Raw genomic sequence first — 25,518 nt, forward strand, 5'->3', positions numbered from 1 at the left:
TATTTATGAAAAGGCACACATTTCATAAATATTTTAGGATGCCTGCATTATCATCAGCACCCTGCTCCAAATACCTATTAGAAAAAGACAATTCATCGATTGTAAGAGACTGAAACCATGTCAAAAATATGCCGTGAGTTGAGTCGCTGGAATACTTTGATCAATTACAATATAATACTTATGATCGATTTTTACCAACAAGTGGTACTCCCACTGCATACCCGTTCTGTACTCAACCTATGGCCTTTTAATGCATCCACATTCACTATGGATGTGTGCGTGTGTCGACATCTGAGAGTGGGTGTGTGCTTATGTGCAAGCATCATCTGTCTATATGCGCGCATGAGCAGCCATGTGTATGTGTGTGACTAATATAGTTTTAGACCTGCTCCACACATTTACAGTATGTGTGTCCATAATATGTCAGCCATGCAATATAATAAATGCACAATTAATTGATTAAGTCTATAAAAAGTCGACCGGGATGCCTGGCTCAGCCAGTTAGTGCACAGACCATTGTGAGCGTAGGGACAGAGGTTCGAAACTGATCCGTCTTATCTCACATGTTCTTCCTCTCTCTGCCCTTGGATTCCTGTCTGAAAATGCCCACAAAATATATTAGATATAACCATCATGCCTCCAGAGGCATCAAGTCTTCTGAGTAAAGTGCCTGAAGAATGCCTGTAGTGGGCAGTCTCACACTATTGTGCCTTTTGGTTCCCTGTCATGGTGATCAGAATACAATTCGTTCTCCGATAAGACATCCAAACACACAGTCAGACTTTTCTGATGTCACACATGCACATGCTCTAGTTAGCAGTGCCACGAACAAACTCTTTACACTTATGAATATTATTTATGTAAAAGGCAGCATAAAAATGTCAGTACATATGCGGAGCCCCTGTGTCATTACCCAGACTTGATTGACAAGTTAAAGAACAGAGCGAAGCCATGTCAAAAGACAAAGCAGACTTATACTTTGGTAATATGGTATTGAATATGTCGCTGTTTCCTAAGCTATATATCAGTCAAATGTTCTAGTAGTATATTTTTGCTAAATGTGAGTACAAGAGGTATCCTGCTTTACATCCTCTTTCTCCTGTAATATTAGTAGGAATTTGGTTCCTACTAATAGCTAACAGCAAGTACAGGAAAAGTAAAACAGTGTCCAAGATCACTTACATGAATAGTAGGAATACAAAACATACATTTTTGAAGAGCTACCATAAATATCAATGTACAGACTATGGAAATGTTTCTATTTCTTGATTTACGGGCTACGACATCAGTGCTGTCAAGGGATAAGAGAGGATTTGCCATATACTACAGTACTGTATGTCAATGCTTTTCCTGTATTGCTTGCTTGAGTTACCAGTATCATATTCCAGAACATTACAGTCTGGATTCCATTTATTCACATCTCCCATATGACAATGAAACAAAGTAGCATCTAGGCTGATCAAATGACAAAACTGATCCCTCTGTAAATGAAGACAAAATGGTATAATATTAACATAAAGGAACATTAATGAAACGGAACATCATACCGGTATTACAATTTTCAAGTCTTACAGGGTATAATGCTCCATAAATTATTTAGAACTTTATACAAAAAAAAGAAAAAAGAAATCCAAATTGCCCCCCCTCGCCCCCAGCCCCTCCACCCCCATCCCCCCAACCCCCATCCCTCCGGACCCGGTTGTGTATTGCAATTCAGAAGAAAAAAAGTACAACAAGAACTTGCGATTGATAACAGGCTACAGCGCATAAAAAGAACTGGACACAAAATAATTTCATATCATTCATAAATATTCTCATTCACCTTTTGTGAACAAAATCCACTGTCAATTGTCCACACTTTGCAACAACCTCCCTGTTTAGTCCCCAAAATATCAATGCAACAGTAGCAGTCTTTTCTTTGCTTTCAGACAGACGTCCACAGCATCCAAGTTTTCAAATACTTTTAGCTTAATCAGCATGTGTTTTTGTCTTTGTTCATCCTCAGACTTTGATGCCTCCACTTGTTGACCCTTACTCTCTAAAATGTCAGGGTCACATGCTTGTTTCGCAAGGTGGCGTTAGGCTTCCTTCCAGAATAAAGTGATTCTCAACTTTCTCTCCGCTCTCTACTGATCCTCCCCCCTCCAACCCTACTGAGTTGAGAGGGCTTGGTTTAGGTGACAGCGGGCTGGCACTGGTGCCTGAAACAACGGCAGATCTCCCCATGTGATTCCTCCCTCCCCTTTGACTTAAGCCTGTGATCTGCCCTTCACCTTCTAAGCCCCTGACCACTGCGCCCTCCCCTCCCCCCGGGGAGCTGCTCGGAATGACAGAGTGCAGGGCTAGGGATGGAGACTGCAAGAGCTCCAATGGAGACTTAGTTTCCTGTAAGGTAGCACCAAGAGCCATTGTGGGCCTGGAAACCGTGTCGTCTGATATTGCCTGGGGAAGCCTGGGGGAGCTAGCCGAGGCCGGTGTGGCCACTGGTGTCATAATCGCTGCAAGTGCCTCATCTTGGGAAGTGATGAAGTTGACATTGAGGGGCCTCGCCCGCTGAGGTGTGATGTTACCTAGTAGAGAGCTGCGGATACTCTCATAGGACATCCCATAGCTTTCTACACTCTGGGGCCGGGGCGCTACTCCCACTCCACTGCAGTCAGGGGTAGTGGACACAAACTCGTACAGACCTTCTTTTATGATGGCCCCTGACTGGATGCTCTCAGGAGGTCTGCTCACCTCAATGGCGCTGATCTGGCTGAGATCCAAGGGCGGGGGGACGCGTTGGTGTCTAGTAATGCCTTGACCTACTCCGACATTTGGAGTAGGTCCTCCCTCCCCAGACGTGCTAGAGAAGCTTTCACTGGAGTTGCCCTCAGCAATGGTTGGTTCTATAGCCACAGAATGCTTTGCACGCGAGGACGCCACCACCTTCATCTCCATCTGTTCCTCTGTTTTCTTCCCCTGACTGGTCGTCATCTTGTTGTAAGTGTCCTCCAGGCGCTGGGCATTGAGATGCTGTGGGCTTGTTTTGACAGGGGAGGCCTTGAATTTATCAAGCGAGCCCAGTAGGGCGACTTCCTGGTAGTGTGTGTTCTGTGAGCGGGATGGGCTGGCCCCTTCTGTATTTGAGAAGTGCTTGTGGTAGCTAAAAATGCTGGGCGATATCTGGTTGTCCACGGGTTTGCTGTCATCTGCTTTTTCCACCAATATGTCTGTCAGCTCCATGCTACGAGCAAAGGCGTCCTTCATGTTCATGGAGACAATACTGCCATTCCTCTTGGCTCTCTCAAGAGCTTCTCTCCTCTTTATGGCCTTCTCTTGCCTCTTCTGCTCGCGGTAGAACTCTGAGAAGTTGTTGACAATGATGGGGATGGGTAGGGCAATGACTAGTACACCAGCAATGCAGCAGAGCCCACCAACGATCTTCCCCAGCAGAGTCTGTGGGTAGATGTCTCCATATCCAACAGTTGTCATGGTGATGGTAGCCCACCAGAAGGAGGCTGGGATGCTGGTGAACTTGGTGGCATCCTCGTCCTTCTCTGCGAAAAACACCAAGCTAGAAAATATCATAATGCCCATGGCCAAGAACAGGATCAGCAGCCCCAACTCATTATAGCTCCTTTTCAGAGTGAAGCCCAGAGACTGGAGCCCAGTGGAATGCCTGGCCAGCTTGAGGATCCTCAGAATCCTCATGATGCGGAAGATCTGGACCACACGGCGCACATTCTGGAACTGGAGCACACTCTTGTTGGATTCAGTCAGGAAGAGCGTTATATAGTAAGGCAAGATAGCCAGTAGGTCAATGACATTAAGGGGAGCCTTGATGAAGTTCCACTTGTTGGGCGCGGAGAGCAGACGCAGTAGATACTCCATGGTGAACCAGGCGATGCAGATAGCCTCTACATGGGCCAGGCTAGGGTTGTCACTAAACTGGCCAAATTCATCCACCACCTGCAGCTCTGGTAAGGTGTTGAGGGACAAGGAGATGGTAGATAATATGATGAACAGGATAGAGATCATGGCCAGGACCTGGAAGACACACAGAACACAAATGCCTTGTTAATTTCTAATCATCATATTGTTTAATTCTTAAATGTTGTCATGGAATGGTGATATATCTTGCAACAGATTAAGGAGAGGAAATAGATAACATGTTAATTATGTTTGCTTTTATTACAGTATGGTTTCAACTGATTGGCAAAGCTATCGTTCCTCTATACAGTTAGTGTACAACTGACACATATCAGACAAAGAACCGGCAGAGCTGGTGCTTTGTCTGTTATCTCTAACAGACAGTGCATGGGCCGGTCTGTCACAGATAACACTAAACTGTAACATGCAACTCAGATTCTGGCTGGAGATCTGTGTTGCATGTCTTTCCCTCTCTCTGCCCTCAACTTCCTGTCTCCCTATTGTCCTGTCTAAATAAAGCAAGCGCAGCCTAAAAATACTCTTTAACCTTCTGCCTACCTCTAACCTCCATCTTGCTCAATTTGCCCCCCCCCCCCCCCAGCCACACAATTTTCCTCACAAATATATCACCTCTCATAATTGCCCCACCCTAAATTCCAGCTTAAAACTGTAGGGTGGTGCTCAGCACAAATTCTGAGTCTCCGAGTCTCTCTCACCTAAACATGTACACAAAAAAGGCACACATATATTTGACTATTTGCTGTATTGAGACTTGATTCATGAATTCAATTAGATTTAATACCCTTTGTTCTGTCACTACTAATAAATGATATAATACGCAGGCACGCACGCACCATTCAATATACGTTTCCCTCTCTTTCTCCTCTCTTTTATTGTCCTCTCAATTTCTCCCTCTTTCCACTTCTATTTCTCTTCCCTTTTCAGTCTTTTGCCTCCAGTGGCACTTCAGTGCATCTGACCTGGCCATGGACCTGTCTATTAGAGATAACACTGAAACTGTCACAAACTTGTCTTCCTATAGCACTTCCAGAAGTGTCCAGAAAGGGTGTTCAATGTACAACGTGGCTATTTAAGAGATACCCTGGAAATAAATATTGCTAGAGAGCATATTATATCAGAGATTATAAAAAATAAAGTATGCGGATAGATATAAAATGTACTCTCTTTGCACTGTAGATGACTTCTTTTTCCTGTATAACAGTGGTTCAGAATTCAGATCCTAGGAACCCAGAGTATCACTGGTTTTTATTTGAGCTTTTGATTAGGGACAAATACAGACTTGGGTAACCAGGGCTACAGTTTGTGTTCTGTGGAACATTTGAAGTCTGCTCACACACTCCCTATGCACACAGGGTGCATATGTCAGATTTTCAGTGCCTCTGGTTTTTAATTGTAGACGAATGTAAATGTGCCTAATGCACATCTTTTTACATCACGTTGCACCTCACTTTTTAAAACTTTGTTGTGTTTTCTTTGTATTCTTCTGATGGGATGCAGTCAGTTGGACAGCGTCCAACCAAAGTTAATTCTGTTCAACTTTTGCAGGACAGCACTGTTCATCAATGTCAGCTTTAGAAAAAGTGGCCAATCACAAAACAGAAGGGGTGGGACCTGTGAACTTTTCTCCTTGGAACAGCTGTACCATGGTTATATAACCTACAGTATGAGCTGTACCAGCATTAGAGAGCTCACAATCCAATGCCAAATCAAAGGCAAGAATTGCAAGAATATCCATGTCTCAACTCAAGTTAGAAAATAATTAAATAACACAGCAGGTCTTGCTGAAAAATGTAGGCCTTTGTACAGTGTGTGATGTTGGCGGAGTACGTTGTCATAGCAACCGACATCCCCATTTCTCCTTGTTTTTAAATGCAAGGAGAAAAGGAGAAATGTGTTGTTTATTACCCCTAGCACTGCATCTCACTTTTTTCACACATGCTAACACAGTAACACACCCTATGTGCATGGCCCCTAAGATCTGAGACAAGATTGAATGTAACTGGCCTCTCCCTCCTTACATAAAAACATTCCAAATCTGCCTTTTGTAGACAGTAAGCACATACTGTATAATTGTTTCTTACAGGCAACCACTCACTGGCAAAAGAAAATGTAAAACTGATTTGACACGGTTCATTACACTGAGGGTTTTACTGTGTACCTTACCTACATTGTGATAATTGAAAAAGATGTAAATGGACACTTTCTTCAACACTTTCTATGTATAGCTACTGTGGCATGAGTCCTATAGCAACATTCTGCCCTATCAGCGTTTCTGAAACCAACAAGGGGTTTTCATTTTTGATATTAAGTTTTCCATGCTGGTGTCAAGTTCCAGCGAGGAGGGAAGAAGGTATCCGATTATTTCCTTGATTCTTCCTGTTGGGGGAGGGAAAGAATGAGTAACCACTTCTAACCTCTCTCTATCCTTCCTATAGATAGCAACACAATCCTATTAGCATTATCCTGAAATGTCCGGCCAAGGGCTTGAAAACCCATCCACAGATACGCTGTACTTTCAATGAGCATGCAGGTAGATGGTCAGTGCCTTGGCCATAGACAAATGGATAATGTGGCGTTTGAACCCCGGTCTCAGGTAGAGAACTGGGGTTTTAACCTTCAGGGAGAGATCAAGTGCTACAATTAGTGCTAGAGAAAAGAAAATCATTGATTCAGCAGCCAAACCTAGTCTTGTGGGGAAAGAGAAAATTAAAGAGCTATATTCTCTGTAACACTCTCACTCGGCTGTAGTATCTAATACAAGTTTAAATGCATTGGAATATCGATCAAACAATCAGTCAATTTAATTTATTTTCTTCTAGTGTATTTGAGGCACTGTGGTTTAGAACGTGGCCACCCGGGAGCAAATGCATCCAATGATTCTATGTCATCAATCTCTATGGTGTCACAGTGTCAACCTCCTCCACCCCGCTTTGGTGTATTTTCAAATCTGTGTAGCAGCCAGGGACAGGCTGAAAGCGTGTTTCACCACTATTGAACCACAGCTTAGCAGCCTGTAAGACGAGCAGTCTACATGTTACCTACCCATGAGTTAATATCATTTGCACTGCAATCTTGACACGAGGCATCATACTGTCAGCAGCATTGTGCTCTGTATCGTACACAGTAGCTGAACTATTGGAAGTAGCCAATCAACGGTGTGTTAAAAGGCTTGATAGAATCCTCACTTCCTGACCTTTGATCACAACTCAGCTCGTCATGAGTATAAGCATCTTAATGCACTGTAGACTGAAGCTGTGCTCTAGGAGGAGATTGTTCTAATATAACCTACCGTTCTTGGAAACCAAGCAAGATAAAACGATGGAGCTTACACAGAAACGAAACGAAACGAAAACATGCGTAGTAGAACACAGATCTCTGCCACGGTCGGTGGCAGTATATCTACAGTCAGTTGTAGCAGTGCTTCTGGCACCATGTACCCATTATGCATTGGCCTACACATGGTGCACAATACTCAGAGGTTGACAATGAAATGGTGTGACCGGTTAATCAGTTAAAAAAAAAATCAAAGTATTGTGGCGTTATGTTTATCTGTTCAGAAGTGATTGTGCCACGCCACCTTTTAGCCAATCATTGTGAAGTGGATCAGTTCATCCTTGGCCCAGGACCAACCTTTCCACCAAGATTTGTGCAAATCTGTTCATAACTGCTCGATATATAGTGCTGACAGTCAGACAGGGGTGAGAACATGACCTTCTTGGTGGAGGTAATTAGTGGCTGACATGATACTAGACTACAATATCTACATTACATTTTTATTATTATTTGCTGCATTACAGAACTAGGAGCAGCGATGATCAAAATAGTTTTAACGTGAAGTGAATGAATAATGTGAACCTTTTGTTGTTTACCATTAATAGAACATTTGTCAAGCCTTTGTGTATACTGTTTGACTGTCTACATAAAACTCAAAGTCCTCTAGCAACAACCTTGTTGCTAGAGGACATGAGTGAAAAATTGTCTCCACACAGTGTCAGGGTCATGCTGAAAGTGTCCCCTAACATGGCCTTTACAGCATCATATATCATGCAACTTTCAGAGAAAAAAGAACATCGTCTACATGGAAAAAAGTGAGGTAGCACTACCATTTATCAGAACTGTTATTGGTTCGTTCTTTCCTCTCCAAAATCATACAATTTCAGTATGGTTAAAGCTACAATCCAAGCAACAAAGTTACAACTGTAAAACCCAGGATTCGAACTCCGCTCATCCGAGTGGGAAACCAAAAATCTCACACTCATCTATGAAGGAATCCCCACTTTTGGCCAGTTGATACATTTTTCAATGGAAGAGTAATGAGACCACCTCCGACCACTGTAGGTATGCTAGTTATATGGTATCAACATACTCTACCATATAAATTGGTTAAAATAATGCTTTAGTTGTTCAATTAAGTCCCAGATTGCAGCTTTAACATAAGCTAAAAACTAAACTATGACAGAAAGATAGAAATAAATGGAAAGGACAGGACAAGAATCTTTAAGTATTGGGGTAACACTGTGTCCACCATACAACATTTAATGTCTTAATGGCAGGTAAATGTCATGACTTTGGCACCCTGGGCCAGATCTAAATAGGTATCCAGGAACACACAAGCTTTCTTATGCACTGTATGCTGGAAGGAGAAGTAATGAGAGCTCTATCTGAAGGAAATGGCTGATAGATATCTTACTGGATTTCTTTAGTAAGCATTATGGTGTGACAAAAATAAATAATGCGAGGCAAATCCTGGATGAAGCAAGATATGATGACAAACAAGCTCAACACCAACCAATTTGGATACTTTATAATATTGATGAAGAAAATGCAGCAAAAACACTATAGAAAAAAAACTAACTGAGGTAAATCTCAAATGTATCTGTAATCATCACACTAATTCAGTTATTCAACCTTTATTTAATCACATTAATATTAGCCTAAATGATCAAATGCACTTCTACAGCTCAATACCTTCCTAAAGATTCTAAAAATATTTATTTAAAACAGTGGTTCTCAAACATTTTCATGTTTTTCATTTTCACATTTTCATGAACCCCACATTGATATGTATTTGGCTGTGGACCCCCATCTGAATAGATGTTGTGCCAGGCAGGGACCCCCGTAAGAGAATATTTGTCAACATTTTCCAAAAATAGCTGATCTACAAGCTCACAACCAGTCACCATGCGACACTTTCTGGGCTTGTAGATAGACAGCTATTTTCGAATAGTCAAAAAATAAAATGTGACTAATACTGGCTCTGTTGATTAATGTTTGCACCTTGAACTCCAACATGTTTGGCTCTCAACTGTCAATCAAACATGATGCCCTTCTGTGTATGCAATCACAATTCTCTTTCAAGGTTTTGTCCAAAGAGCCAGGGTTATGTTTTAAGCAATCCACCTTTCTTCTCCATCAGTATAGATGCTGAGGATAGCAAATTCCAGTGTCATTGTGTGTTGATTTATCACTGACAGTTAAGTTGAGATATTGTTGTGATAGCTCCAGTCGGATTATGTTTGTTCGCAAGAACTTGAGAACAGTTGGGCAGATTTTCAAGTTCTGAATTTTAGAAAAATAACATGGTGGGAACAATCAGAAGGCTTCCCAAAAGAGATAATTAATTTTGGGTTGACATAGTGAAAAGACAAGGTCACAATTACGGTACATTCAAAGTCGATAACTGGTGGGTAAATTTCATGAAATTTGGTGTTAATGAATATTAGGCTGCATTGAAAACATAATCGAGTTTTGGATGAAAAAAGGTGTGACAATCGAGAGGTGTAGAATAATGAAATTATTAAGCCATAATTGTTACATTTTATAACTCTAGTTACAATATACACAGGTTTTGCCCTCTAACAGGGATCTGGGTTCTCAAATTTTATGTATGTAAGAACCCACAGAGCGCTGTTCGAGGAGAGAATACCATCACTGTTACTATTTTTCCATCCCATCCACACTCCAGTCCTCAGTCCTTTTAGTTCGTTTACACACACACACGCACGCACGCACGCGCGCGCACACACACACACACACACACACACACACACACACACACACACACACACACACACACACACACACACACACACACACACACACACACACACACACACACACACACACACACACACACACACACACACACACACACACACACAGAGGGAAAATGGTAGGGGGGAAATATAGACCATTGGGGGACCGTGGTCAACAAAGTATATAGGGTTGAAGTGATTAAAAAGCCCAAACTCAATGACCATTGAAGGCCAGATGTAAACAATAGGGCACCTTCAGCTTGATTGAAATGTCTAGCATGCACATCCACAGTTTGATTCAATAACACATCTAACTATCGGGCCGTCTGACTAATGGTACTCTGGAACAATGAGTCGTCGGACTAATGCCATGGCATCGAATAGATTTACAGATACAGTCTGTGTCGTATTGACAGACAGTGTATGTGTGTGTGTGTGTGTGTGTGTGTGTGTGTGTGTGTGTGTGTGTGTGTGTGTGTGTGTGTGTGTGTGTGTGTGTGTGTGTGTGTGTGTGTGTGTGTGTGTGTGTGTGTGTGTGTGTGTGTGTGTGTGTGTGTGCGCGCGTGCGCGCGTGCGTGTGTGTGTGTGTGTTCCAGGGTGGAAAATCTGCCAAGCTTTGTCTGGCTAAATATGATTACACAAATGATGCGGACAGACTGCAACAACAGAGCCTGTGTGGACTCCACATCAGACCATGATATACCTCCAGGGAGGACGAGGAGGAGGTGAGCCTGGGGATGGACTGATGGCAAATCAACGACACTGAGACAGAATCACAGGAAAGAGAGAGAACTATCCCATAAAGTATTAACTGTCACAGCTCTACCCGTTAGCTGCACAGCTTCTAATTGCATGCCTACAATAGGTTCTGCGCAGTGTGCATATTGTTGTCCCAGGTTTTCAGAAGGTGGCATACTCATTTCCTGTTTCGGTTTATTTTTCCATAGCTTTGTTTGATTTGATTTGGACCGGAAACACATAAGACACCTTTAAGTGTCAGAATGTGTTTCAAATCTTCTGTCCAGCCAATCAAACAAAGGCATAGGAAAATGAACTGGAACAGGAAATAGGTATACCACCCTCTGAAAACCTGGGACTACAGTTGTGCACAGAGCCTATTGCAACCATATTGCAATCGCAACATTGATGATTGCAATGTACAAAGTAAAATCCCCAGTGTTCATTTTACTGTGTAAAATGGACACACATTTATTTCAATGTTTCAACACTCCTCCCCCCATTTTCCCCTTTTTAGTTAGTGTAAGTCGCTTTGGATAAAAGCGTCTACAATTTCCAGTTTGTGTAATCCCTGCTACTGCCTAACCCCTAAAGTTGTTCATGTGTCAGGGTGTAGACAACCACGTGTCTCCTCAGATACACATGAAGTTGTCAGCAGCTTGTTTTCACCTGACAGTGAGGAGGGCACCCGGCTTCCCACCTGTGAACACAGCCAATTGTGTTTGCTGAAGTGCATGGCCAAGCTGGACCGTAGATGATTCAAACCTTTCAGAGTTAAATGAACACTGAGGATTTTACTTGCAGTGCATTAACTTGATTAAAAAAATCATGTTTGACTTATTTGAATTCAGGTTGTCATGATGTGGTCGGCACGCTAACTACGCTAACCAAAAAAGCCATTTAACTTGTGACATTTTAGTGCTACCACATTTTTTTATTATGGCTGCGCAAACATTAATGAATAGACATGAATACACTGACCAGACAATTCTAAATGAAAACCATACTCCTTCATAAAAGACTGACAAAGAGGACACAGTCTTAGTGCCAAGCATGACTTATGCCAAAGAGGGTGCAAATCAATATTTGGAAGCTCTTGCTTATATTTGATGCAATCTATCTATGGGAGTGTATTTACTGTATACTACACTACCTTGCAATATCTCAATAAACAATATACCTACAATCATCTATCTACACAACATTCAGAGTGTCTATCTTCTCTGATCAAACCAACCAAGAAATCAAGTTAAAGCAGTAAATTGCTCATGCCAAATGGGTTCAATGTTGAAGTTAAGTGTCTGATTGAACAAACACAAGAATCTTGAGCAAATCTCTGATCAGAGGCTCTATTGCACTGTGCTTGGAGGCCCAATAGCAGAAAAAAAATCATAATGTCTTTTTCACTGTTGTGTCATCCAAACATATGTGCACGATGCCATTCCTTGGCATGCACACACCCACACACAAACATGGATGCGCAAACGCACTCTATGCCTACACACAGGGATAGAGTCCATCAAGCGAAGCGGTCATGCTGACAAATAGATAGAGAGCCCTTTATGGAGTGCTCAGCGGGTTGTTCTTTGCCAAAGTTCCTATTAATTAGGGAGCTGGCTGGACATTTGCCTGGTGTCAATGGCTCACCTCTGGAGAGTCTTATGCTTAATTAATTTATTGTATACACCATCTTACGACAAAGTATAAATCAGGGTTAAATCAGGGTTTACACCCTGGGAAAACCGAATGGCTAACATCTCTATAATTCAGGGGCTCGACACAAGTGGAGGACATGTTGAGAGAGAGGTATCTCTCTCAACATACTGTACCGTGCCACATACAGTAATCATGGCATCACATACATCACCTCCCCTCTCTAAGCCCTCTGTCTCCACTAGGCTATACTACCTAATAAAGCAGAAATGCCTGAACAATAATCTAACAAGACAGATATGAAATGTCATTTACAGCTCGGCTGCCAATATAAATGTTTATTGACAGCTTTGCCAAGCTGTAAAAAAAAAAGGAAAGAAAAAGACAACCTATGAGCAGTCTGCTGAAACTTTTTTCTCTCTTTTTCATGATTAACCAGTCCTAATAATGAGGGAAAAAATAAATAAAAAAGTCAGATTTAACAAAAATGTTGAAGACATTTGAAAGAAGCTTTTTTTTATACATAAAATAGGAGGGCTTCCGGCTTGTACACGTGTCTCTTGCGTGTATGCAGGCCAGGTTTAGCCCTTTAAGCTGGCCACTGATGTGAAGGCAGCTAATCAGTCCTGACACAACTCCAGGTGACTGTGTGGGTTGCTTTCGACGCTGGCATTGTGCCTGAACAGACGGGATGAGTGTCATGTTCATTTAATTTATTGTCTGTTTGTTTGTTATTGTTTTCTTTAAACCTGAGCTGCACCGGGTCAAATTTTGTTGGCATGCCGATAAAATATATAGAACCTGAACATGATCACCATTTGCCTGATATACTCTCCACTGCTATGAAATTACAATACAATTGCTCAGTCCTTGTATCAGGACTGAGCAATTGCATTGATTTTATCAGGACTGCACACTCACTCCCCATTTTCCACTGCAGTCTGAAAATTCACCTCTTCAGCACCACCTCACCCCCTAACACTCCCAATTTCCTTTACAGTATCAATACTTGTTGCCTGTGCTAATTATACTATGCAGATGTATTTTGGTTACTTGTTCACATTTTATGTATGTTAAAACGAGACAGATGCTGGGTTTGATGTTTACCCTGTGGTATTGTAATTTAGTTACTGTGTAGCACTTAATTGATTATTTTACACTCTATTTACTTGACCATTTACGCTGTCGTTTATCGACTATGGGTTCATGACACTTACTCTGATGTTGCACTTTGTAATCATAAGCACCATTAAACCAACAGATGTATCAGCAGTAGTTAAAGTGCTATATGCTCTTGAATTATTTATACTTTCGGTGTACAACTCTTTTACGACAGTGTTGCTCAACTAAAATGTCAGGGAGGCACCAGAGAATCGGATCCGAACCCAGCTTGTGGCGTACGTGGCCCCAGAGACGAGGATCTCCACTCTCAACATCTCTTTTAGAGCTCTCTCTGTGTAATTCAGAAGAGTAAAGCAGGTTCAATCAATTATTTCAGGAACAAAAGGGAAGCCAGCGCAGTATTTCCCAACGAGTATCACTAGCTTTTTAAAGGTGTAGTATGTGATGTTAACTGGTAGTCTTTTTAAAAAAAAGTATAGACCCCTTTCACAGCAGCCACACACCTGAAGCTATAATAACATTAATCACTTGAATCCTAGTGTCCCTATTCTTGGGCGAATATTTGCTGAAAGAGGGTTATTGATTGATTGATTGATTGAATACTTTATTAGACAGAAATGCAAACAGCACAGGGTACAGTCATACATTTGAGCTAAAAGGATTTCCATTGTGGCCCTATGTATTAAATTCCTCAACATAGCATAAAAATACAATAGCACCAACAAATATAAAACACTATTATGTGCAGAGGAGAAGGGGGGGGGTGTAGGCAGTGAATGCCTTCACCTTTCTATGGGAGAAGTGAGATTTAACCCCCCCCCCCCTTTGGCCTCCTGAAAGATGGATTTTTCAGGCCTGTTTTGCCTTGGCCAGTGATCCACATTTTTTAAGGGATGGTGTCACTGCCACACTTTGGTGGCAGTGCAGTAGAAAGAGAATTTACCCATGTTTGTTCTATAGGGTGGGTGGTTTATCAATCACACAATGACTTGGGAGTGAGAATGCGTTGATTATGCTCCGTGTGAGTCGCAAGGACCTGAGTTTGAATGTGACTCCTCACATGGTTTCCTGTGCCTCTACACTCTCCTATGTAAATACAGCATAAAAATGCCCCAAAAGTACTGTAAAAAAAACAAAAGGTGTTACTGTGCCAGCAGCTGGCACACAGAAACGCACCCACAACTATCGTTCTTAACTTCCGCCAGGTACCTGCCAAAATGGAAATGTGAACAGAACGCTCCAGCTTCCCTGTCTTTGTTTTTTATTTTTATTTATCCTTCATTTAACAAGGATAAAATCCCATTGAGATCACTTTTTTCTAGTGGGCCCAGGGCATCAGTGTAATGCGCCAACCTCAAATTCCTTTTATATGCAAATATACATGATAATAAAAAATATTCAGATTAATTTCCATGTACCCTCCAAACTGAGTGCACCACCTACAGTAGTAACAGTAATATTGCCTTGGTATTGTTTACCAAATTACAGCCATTTTATGTGCACATAAATGCAATTTCAGTGAGAAAGAGAGGAGTGACACGCAACATGGGCTGGATTCAAACTGGTGACTGTGTGTTCTTGTGTGGTATGTACTATGTTCTCACTGTCTCATCCACCAGGACCCCACAAGGATTAGGTTCAGACTGGCAGCCCAAATCCAATTTTGGACCTATCCAGATTGGAATCAGATCGTTTTTTTTATCAAGTCAGAACAGCAAAGAACCACATGGAAACTATTTTTTTGCAAATCACATTTGAACCACATTCCTAGGTTGCTCGAAGTCTGATTCAAATCTGATTCTAAAGATGTGCAAACTTCATTGTACAACAGTGTCGCTCACCGAAAAAATCTACAAGCTCACAAGTCACAAGGCATTGCGATTCATGTCACCTCGTGAGCTTGTAGATTGGCAATTTTCTAGTAGTACAACGCGTTGAAGAATTAAGCATTACTCACGCCTATGTTTTTATATCCTACCACAACAACCAATGCAGATAGGTTGATGATTTCTGAATACAGAATACTCAAATTTGATTTCTGATAAATTGCAAATAACAGTGAGGATAGTCGGTCATATACAGTAGATTGTATTTGAGAAACTAATCAGACTTGCCTGCTGGCTGAACAAATCATAAAAGGCTCACAAGTTTGGTTTGAGCTCTTACACGTTGGTCAGTTACAGCAGTGGTTCCCAAACGTTTTAGCTCGAGACAGAAAAGAGAAAGGTAATTTCTCCCCGAGACCCAAACTACTGAAAATAGCCGATCTACAAGCTCTAGATCGGCTATTTTCACCAATTCTTACACTTCTTCTCAATGGAATTTCATTGATTTGTTTTTTTTTATTTATGAAATTCTTTTAAAAATTGATGCTTTTTTTGGTGGACATTTTGGAAAATCATTTGAAATAATAATTAAAAACTAAATGTAGGAAACCAAAAATAAAGGGATATTTACTTGGTTGTGACCCATAAAAATCGGTCCACGGCCCACAAATGGGTCCCGAGTCCCGCATGCACAATGACAGGAGGGTCTTCATGCTCCAGCCGCACGTTCTGTGTCAATACCTGTACACGTCTGCCACTTTGGCCCACACAGTGTAACCTAATCTCTCAAGGTAGGTGAAAGTATGAACTAACTCAGGTATTCAACACTGGTTTCGCTCAGGTCCCAAATAACATCTTCCTTGTCAAAAATGAATCCTAATTTGTACTTCATTGCAGGATGGTGTTGCAGATTTTCAATTAGCTTGAAAATGTTTGTCGAGTGGGCTCTAACCTAAGACCTGGTAAGAAAGCTTCATTGCCTGCTCCTTCTAACCTTCTAAACCTACCTTCTCATCATCCTCATCATCATCATCAAAATGAAAGAATTATGAATGACAGAAGGGGAAGCAGAGAGAGACATTTATAGGGAGTACTGCAGGAAGAATGGGAAGATTAATGAGACAGATGAGAGGCCGAGGAGAAAGAGCGGGGAAGGAACGCATGAAAGGAGAGGAAGAGAGAATGACAGAGGGGCGGTAAAACCAGCTCAGCAGAGAAACCCTAGCTGTCTTAATCAATATGTGGAGGTATTTTTGGATGAAACAGACATGGGATCTATTGGATTGTTGATGCTTTTTGTGGAGGCCAAATGGAATGCAAGGCCAAGACATCACATATATCAAGCTACTTCTGCTGAGTAAGGGCGTTTCATTGTCCCTCTTCTTATTTTGCTGTGCTGACATAATTCAAAGGCTCAGGTCATCCTGACATCCACTTAGAATGTATACAAAAGTATACGTTAAGATCCCATTCCTAATGTTGAGCCTGATCAACTGACCTAAGGCTTGAAATCCTCTTTAACCGCTTAAGCCCTATATACTTGGTTGACCGGGGTCCCCCAGAGGTTTTTAATTGGCCCCCTGCTTTAGACCAAATGTCTTTGCTGATAACAGCCGATCTACAAGCTCATCTGAAGAGTTTGACTCTGAATCTGCTATGCTTGCTGAATGTTTGCCAATTTTCACAGAGGGTTCATGTGGGTAAGCTTTCTCCTCCTCTTCATCTACATTCACCCTTCATGACTGAAGAGGATCTCCACAGATAAGGTTGATTAAAGGGTCTGTAGCACCAGTATAGGCCATCAATTCTACATAAAACTCAGAAACAGGTTATAGGTAACTTTATTAATATACAGCACTACTACGAACTTCTTGGAGGAGGTGTGATGATAGTTTGGGGGTATAACTGTTACACCCAGCACAGGGCTGGTTCCATTGAGAACACTTGAACCCAAATTAGACTAAAACTCACCGGTTTATATATGACTGTAAATGCATTTTTATGTTACTGTGTTGACCCCAGGAAGATTAGCAGCTGCATCACCAAAAGCTGATGGGGAACCAACAAACAGACCAATTTACTAATTGAAGAACCTGTGTGCTAACTACCGTAACCACGGCACATGGACAGGAAAATCAATAAATGAAGACTAAAGCTGCTCTGCCATCAACTGTATTATCTCCTTGATGAAATCATTGTCCTTTTTTTGTGTTAAATATTGTATGTGCATGTTCTCAATGGAACAGCCCTATGCAACATGTAGCAGAATACCCTAATTATATATGTACTAATATGGAATGTGGATATACCAATATTAGCCAGAATCGTGAGGACTGCATGTATCTTTCTGTATGTTCGATGCAATATTGTTCACTTTCTATGATAACAATCAGGATACTTTTTATAACTACATTTTATTAACAGGGATATACGTATTTACCCCCCCCCCCCCCCATCCTAGACAGTACACATAACAAACATATCGTCGCTGTCGCATGGAAACCTTGTATTTCCAAAACTGTTACTTTTCAGCTACTCTCGCAGAGCCAGACTATCAGGGATCTCCACCAACTGATACGTCTGGGGAAATCTAAATGAATTGAATGGGCTTGGATGGCAGAGAAACCAGAAGAAAACCTATACCTACTGCTTTGAAAATCAATCCTGACACCATCCCAATATGAAGGACTGCTTAGAAGTTTTGGCACTGGTTCTGCGATGCGGTTATTTTTTTAAATCTCAGAATAGTTTCCACCCACTTTTAGCCCATTCATTGAATTTAGATGTCACCAGATCTTTGGTCGTCTGGCTATGAGAGACAAATTTAAGCACTTTCAACCTGGCGTCCCTATTTTGGGCATGTCATTATAGGCAAAATGTTCTATTCAATTCTATTATATCCTATCCTTAAACATAAAGTGAATGCGGTGTGCATATAAATGCTGTCAGTGTTCTCATGGACAATGAGGAGAACAAGGGCATATGAGAATACGCTGAGATCCTGCTGATTTGACAGCTGTTTAACCAGACAAAGTAACAGTATGATTAGCCCTAAACAATAGGGATTAATGCAGATATACACATTCACACTCACACAGAGAGGGGGAATGAAAGACAGAGAGAGGGACAGCGTGAGGGAGAGGGTGAGACAAAAGGACAAAGATGGCCGAGTCGTGATTATAGTAATTAGTCAGAAACGAACCCTCCGATTGGTCACTGTGACACCCAGGGCCAATCAATGGGCTGTAATTAAAGAGACGAGTGTGTTCAGGTGTCAAGGCAAGGCCGTCACTACAACCCCCATACCAAACCAAAGCATCTATTGTGAGGCTCATTTGGCAAACTAGAAAGCACTTTCTTTGCAGTAGGCAGTAGGCAATAAGGGAAATATGTCCTGGCTGGTGCTACACAGAATCATTTTGTGAACTGATCAACCATATATATATATATACCATATATTTTCTATATGACCTACAGTAAGAGATGTATCGTGTAACGAAGATCCCCTAGGATAGAGGATCTAATATAATCTTGAATCTATAATATGTTTACACTGAATTAACACAACTGACATTTACAGTGCTCAGTTGTCAGGCAGGCTACACATTTGGTATAATACACAAAAGGTCAGCATGTTGTAAGGATGATTAGACTGACTTCCCAGCTGTTCCCACAAGAGATGTCAATGTAGTATGATGCATTGAAAAGCTGAAGCTATTCACTGGGCTTTTAAAAGATCACCAGCTAGCACTCACTTTAAGTGAGTGCTGGGGATCTTTTTAAAGATATTGCACCCAATAAACATGAACTGTGAGATACTCAACTGATGAGTGCTCACGTTCTCTTTTTCAAACTATTCACTGGCCTGTCATTTATTTATGCTTAAAGATCTAAAGATAAGAAAAGAGCTAATAAGAAATGGTAATGAGAGGAGAGGAGAGGAAAGGAGAATTTAATTAGTTAGAAACATACTTGTAACATCCTGATCTTGAGACATCTGGACCGGGAAATTGAAATGATTAGACAGTACATTATGAAGCAGACATTTTCTATTTTAATTAATCCAATACAAAATTGCTGTCAGTGCTAAACTTTTCAAGACTGAAATGCGGAGAAATAAAAAAATAACTAACATTTTGTGCAGATCTCATCAGAACTCATCTTGGAATATGATTACGTGCTCAGTTATTTGCAATGTTGCAAATTGTTATGTCACCTGAGCATGTGGCTTTCATCTTAATTAGATTTTCACTGGTCAGTCTCCATGTGAGGTCAACCCTCCCTAGATTCTAATCAACCTCAACAGATGCCCACCGTGAAACGGTTCAACCTCGAGCTATTAGGGTACTGAACAGCAATCCATCTCCCACACACTGTGACCTTCTGAACACTATGCCCATCCCTGGGGGTAGCAACACACTTATTGACATCTTGCCCTATGTGTCCAGTCACTTCATACTAATGAACAATACTTGGAATTCCATGCTTCTGACTACTTAAGGTTCTGATAGGTTACTGACAATAGAATGCACTGCTGTTACACTACAGTATGTTGTCTTGAAGTGTGTATGTACTATTTGTGTTTATACTATAAACTGAAAGTAAAGCTGCGTATAATTGAATGTCAACAAAGTCAGTAGCAGCACTTTAACTTTAATCTGCTCTTTGCACTCTCCTCACATTTTCCCCTCTATATTAATCTTCTTCCTTTCACTGCCAGACATTCAGCAGACTAACCCTGCATCCCAAAGAGCCCACTTCCCCTGAGTCTGCATGTACTATGTGAATATCCGAGGGCAACCCAGTCAACAGGACAAAGTGCACAATTCGCTCCTATAACCCCCCCCACCCCCACACTGAAGCACACGTAAGAGTGAGGGATTGAGATTCAAAATCAAATGAAAAATGGCAGGTGGATTTGAGTCTCACTGTATTTAATGGTGTGGTAGGGTATCCTGAAGATTACCTGAGACTTACTGCCTGCTTCTCATAGGTAGGAGAACTCTGTACTACAGCGAGGTGAGGGGACTACTGAATGAGGGACACTAATTCCCTCAGGGGATCAAGAGGCCGTTGTGTGGGACAGAGAATTAACACTATAAAACCCCTACCCCACCCCCATTCTTTTCTTCCTCCATCACTCATTTCCTCCCTTCTTCTTCTTAATCAGACCGTCCTCTCCATCATTCCCTCCACTCCATTCCTTCAACTGTTTTCCCCCTCTCTCTCTCTCTCTCTCTCTCTCTCTCTCTCTCTCTCTCTCTCTCTCTCTCTCTCTCTCTCTCTCTCTCTCTCTCTCTCTCTCTCTCTCTCTCTCTCTCTCTCTCTCTCTCTCTCTCTCTCTCTCTCACTCACTCTCTTTTCTTTCTCACTTGCTTGTGCCTGTGAGCAGCGAAAGCTGAGGAAGCCGTTCAAATACAGTTGTGTGACGAAATAGGTCTTTCTCACTGGCAAACATGAACACATGCACACAGAACCTACATCTTGCTTTTCTCTCTCACGCCATCTGTGTTCCTCCTTCCTTCCCTGCCTCCTCTCCTCTCCCAGACAGACATGTGGCAGTCAAGAGTCTGGGCAGCAAGTCTATTTGCAGCAGCGTCTCTGGTAATAGCCCCAAAGGAGATTAAATCACTTCCCTTTCTATGTCTCCCTGTCGATTTATCGGTTCAGTTTGGTTCAGTTTAGTTCAGCTCGGTTCAGCTGAGTTAAAAATGATTTACTGGCAGGTGACCAAAACACATAATACCGTAAAAACTCAAAACTGTAAAACAGAATAAGAAGAATGTGTGTGTGTGTGTGTGTGTGTGTGTGTGTGTGTGTGTGTGTGTGTGTGTGTGTGTGTGTGTGTGTGTGTGTGTGTGTGTGTGTGTGTGTGTGTGTGTTTCTATTCATCTATACTGTATGTGCAGTAACAGGTAACACCTTGACCATGGCAATATATTATTTCCAATCCTCTCTACACAAGCTAATGATGTCAGTATATGATTGCTGCTCTCCACCACTACTGTTCCAGACTTCCAGCTGACTCAAACTTATGACTGACGACGCTGTGCACTGGACATCCCCATGGTCTATTGTCAAAAACTCTTTCTATTCCTCCTCTTAAGCCTGATTTATACTTAGTTGCGTGCCGGTGTCCCGCACCAACATTGGCTGATCTAAGCTCACAACACGCCGCTCCGTGAGCCCTGACCCGGTGCGAGTTTGTAGATCTGCTATTTTTGGTGTTAGAAACGATGCACAACAAGTGTAATTCAGGGTTTGGCTCTTCTCACTGTTCTTACAGTTATACCTTCTCTACCATACAGAGTGTTCATTTAACTCTGAAAGTGTAAAAGCGGAATCATTCAAATTAAAGCAATTGCTGCACACTTATGATATTTCTAGGATGACAGGAATATTGTACAGTGAAATAATGTGTAAATAAATATTCAAACACACTGATGAAAACGTTTGGTGTGGAATGGCAGATGATGGATCTATTAAATTAAGTACTGTAAACTTTTCTGAATGTGACCCTTTATTTTCATAATAAAAATCCAAACAAAATGTAAAATTAATGCAATGGATTTGAAATGCTCACTAAGCTTTTTAAGCCAAGATGAATCTCCACCTAATGACTGATGACTGATGAAAATGGATGTTCCTTTCTGAATGTCCTAGATCTGAGTAATCTGATATAGTCTCAGTGTTGAAATATAAGACTTATCACAAAGAAAAGAAAACCTTTAAAAGTCTGTCTGTCTGTCTGTCTGTCTGTCTGTCTGTCTGTCTGTCTGTCTGTCTGTCTGTCTGTCTGTCCACAAACATGCACACGCACACGCGCACACACACACACACACACACACACACACACACACACACACACACACACACACACACACACACACCTCCTGCTGTGTACTGTACCCTGCAAGTACTTGGACAACAGTACAGTATATGAGCGCCACCCTGCTCAGTACTGCGTGTCCTTCCCCGTAGCCAATGGACAGACAGCAGGTGACAGAGGATTACCCCACCTTGCCTCCTCCTCCTCCGTGATACACTGCTTGAAGGAAATCCTAAGCCCCATGTGCCACCCAACCTGCCCTTAGAAAATGAACTCAAGAGTGTGTGTGGGGGAGGTGTGGGCGGTAGAGGGATTGGTAGGACAAAGGCTGGGCTAGGAAGAGGGAGGTTTCACCTGCAATCTAGGTAAAAAAAGACGACCTGCTCAACATGGGCAGTTAGGGGTTAAGTGTCTTGCTCAAGGGCACTTCAGGGGCACTTCAACACTAACCCAGGGGGAACCGGGAATCTTCAGATTTTGGAAGTGGCCGCTCTTTTTGCGATCGCATAAGCAAAGAGGAAGCTTCAGTTCTAGGTGTGTGTGTGTGTGTGTGTGTGTGTGCGTGTGCGTGTGCGTGTGCGTGTGCGTGTGCGTGTGTGTGTGTGGACAGAACGTATGCCAGTGCAGCACAGCCGGTTTTGTGTGTCTTGTCTGATCTTGATGCAGACTGAATTGTTGAAAGCAGGCATAGATTTGTCAGCTTTAAGCCACACAATGCGTCAGCTCCTAACCCCGATTGTAGTCGTCGCTTCCCCCGAGTATACACCCAGCAACCCTGACTCATGGGCTGTTTCCCAGCCAGAGGTCGTCTCAGAGCGGGGGCAGTCACAGTGTGACATTGCCCGTCTCCCCAGAAACACGATTAGTTCCTTCCCCCAGCTGCAGCACAGCAGTGGGGCTACCAGCGCTGCTTGTGTACTGTAGCTAATCTATAGGACATATAAAGGGGTGAAATTAAAAAGGAGTCACCCGCACCTAACATCTGTGACTACTGCACCACCCAAGGAAACCAGTCAAACCCTGGGCCTGTGTAAGCCCAGCCTATTGAAACTAAAGGCCCAAACATTCTGGTCATACTGTCGTCAGTGCTGTGGTCTTCTTTCTCCTCACTCAACTGGTAAAAGCGAATCTGCCAAAACCCACCGTAATATTGCCTCTAACCCTTCCCCTCTTGTACCCTGCTCTTGCCCTTTCTCACCTCACGCTGCAATGGCTCAGGAGAAGGTAGAGTGGTTGTGGAACTCAAAGGTTCCCGGTTCAATTCCTGCTCCTCCAAGTTGAAGTGTCCTTTAGCAAGACACTGAATGAGGTTGGTGCCTTACATGGCGACGATGTGTGAATGTAACACATACAAATACATAAAAGGCAGATGCAGACCAGATCTCATGCTTCCCTTGTCTCTCTTCCCTTTCCCTTTTCCTTCCATGATTTGATTCAATTAAGTAGAATGCAGAGCAGTCGATACATAATCCAGTTTTCAGTCATCAGGACAAAACCAATAGCTATGCCAGTTTTGAAAGTTTCTAACATTTTTAACGCTATAACGTTTGGTAAAGTTTCAAACATACAGTTACGGCAAGGTCAGACATTTAGTCTAACTAATGGAGTGTTCTATTTTCCAATATTCACTTAGAGACGAAGGCCAAATGTGTGCCAGTGTCAATACGATTCTTCCCAGTCCAAGAGAAAAGATGAAAAGATTTTATTGTGCATCAACGAGCTTTTAGTAATGGACCAGAAACCAATACAATCACATCAACACATTTACTAATGGACAAATAGATTGCTTTCATTGTTCTGGGAAGCTGAAGCTGTTGGCTAACCGCCATACAAACTTTATTTACAGCGTACGATAACACTCGTCGTAAAACAAGCATAGCTGCTGTCACACCACATTGGGGAATTGTTTTACTGTATACTAGCACTCTGCAGAGCTGTAGTCACAGAGACTTGACAACGTCAACAAAACATGATTCCACTTGATGTATAATGTTTTGGGTATACTGGACATAGGCCAGGGACTGTGTATTAGTAAAAATGATATCCTTTACAACATCCCTGTACTTCGTCTTATTCTCTCTCATCAAAGTTTTCTCTGAAGACTTTAAAACTCTTTAAGCAGCAAGTATGAATGTGTAATTTGTAACATGTTACAAATTCTAATTATATGACATTATTATTATTTTCCGTCATCTACATTAGATATAGTTCAGCAAGAGTAAACTTACTAAACAATTCCTCACTTTCAAGGAACCACTGTCAAATCTTTTTAATTGGACCCTGAGAGAATTCTGCCCCTTACAGATAGCTGTAAACACGTACAGTCTGAGCAATCTCTAGTACCTATTCCTCAGTTTTTGCTATTTGTTCTTTGCTATAAGAGATTATGACCAGAAATCAACAGAGAGAATGTGAGAATTTTTTAACAAACTTTACAATATATAGTATACAGCACCTACAGTACTGTATTTAAGTACTGTAGTTGCACTGTAGAAGATCGCAAGAGGCAGTAATCTTCCTGTGGCTTTTCTGTCGCTCTGTTTCTATGTCTGTCTCTCTCTTTCTGTCTCTATCTCCATCTCTCACTCTCTTATCTGATTATTCAATAGGTGAAAGAGGATTAGGAGCCTCGATGGCACTTTAATGGCCAGCTGTGATGTCACAACCCGTTCTCAGATGTCATTAGGGGTGCAACAGGGCTATACAAAGAGGAAATCCCCTCAAAAAATGTGCCTAACTATTCTTGTGACCTGAATTTTACAAATCAACACTTTTTTGTAGGGTGGTTTTACCTTTGTAAGAGTGCATATGTAGTGCACATATTTTTTAGATATTTTACCTTAGCAGCCATAGATGAGCTCGGTTTCTCCAGGAGGTCCCAGAGCTTCTGTCTCTTGTCAGGACAGCATCCTTCCTCCTCAACGTCCCCATCCTTCTCCCTCAGTGACTCAGCCTCTCTCCTCAACTCCTCATTCATCTGCTCCTTCTTCTGATGGTAGCGCGCTTGGCAGCACGACTCCAAGTAGATCTCATCGATGCCCCAGTAGTCCAGCTCCTGGCCGAACGACAGTGCACACATTTCCTCCATCATGTGCAGCTTGCCCGTGCGGTAGAAGTTGAGTATGGATGAGAAGGCACCCGGATGCCGGTCAAAGAAGTACTCATTCTCATTGAGGCTGTAGTCATCACAGATTTCCAGTAAGGACTCGTGGGTGTTACAGTCCCTTAGCTTCCCCAGCCGGGTTCTGGGAAGCCGGTCCAGCGTTCTCCACAGGACTTCATGGAGCAGGCCTCCGACATTGAGCCGCACCCGTCGGGATCGAGCCTTGATGCGGATGATGTCGATAGGCTCCGGAGGAAGTTTGGTCCCTCTGTCCGCCAT

At 42.1% G+C, this 25,518-nt stretch overlaps 1 protein-coding gene across 1 annotated transcript; it reads right to left on the reverse strand.

The window, feature by feature from the left end:
* Nucleotides 1-2,052: 2,052 nt before the first annotated feature.
* Nucleotides 2,053-25,518, reverse strand: LOC308093498 (potassium voltage-gated channel subfamily B member 2-like; the record flags this gene model as incomplete). Its single annotated transcript, XM_080439835.1, has 2 exons — nt 2,053-4,029; nt 24,976-25,518. The coding sequence occupies 2 exons, from the start codon at nt 25,516-25,518 to the stop codon at nt 2,053-2,055; spliced, it is 2,520 nt and encodes an 839-aa protein (XP_080295961.1).

This window comes from Gymnoscopelus braueri, assembly GCF_963280865.1.
Source record: "Gymnoscopelus braueri genome assembly, chromosome: 10".
Taxonomy (NCBI): Eukaryota; Metazoa; Chordata; class Actinopteri; order Myctophiformes; family Myctophidae; genus Gymnoscopelus; species Gymnoscopelus braueri.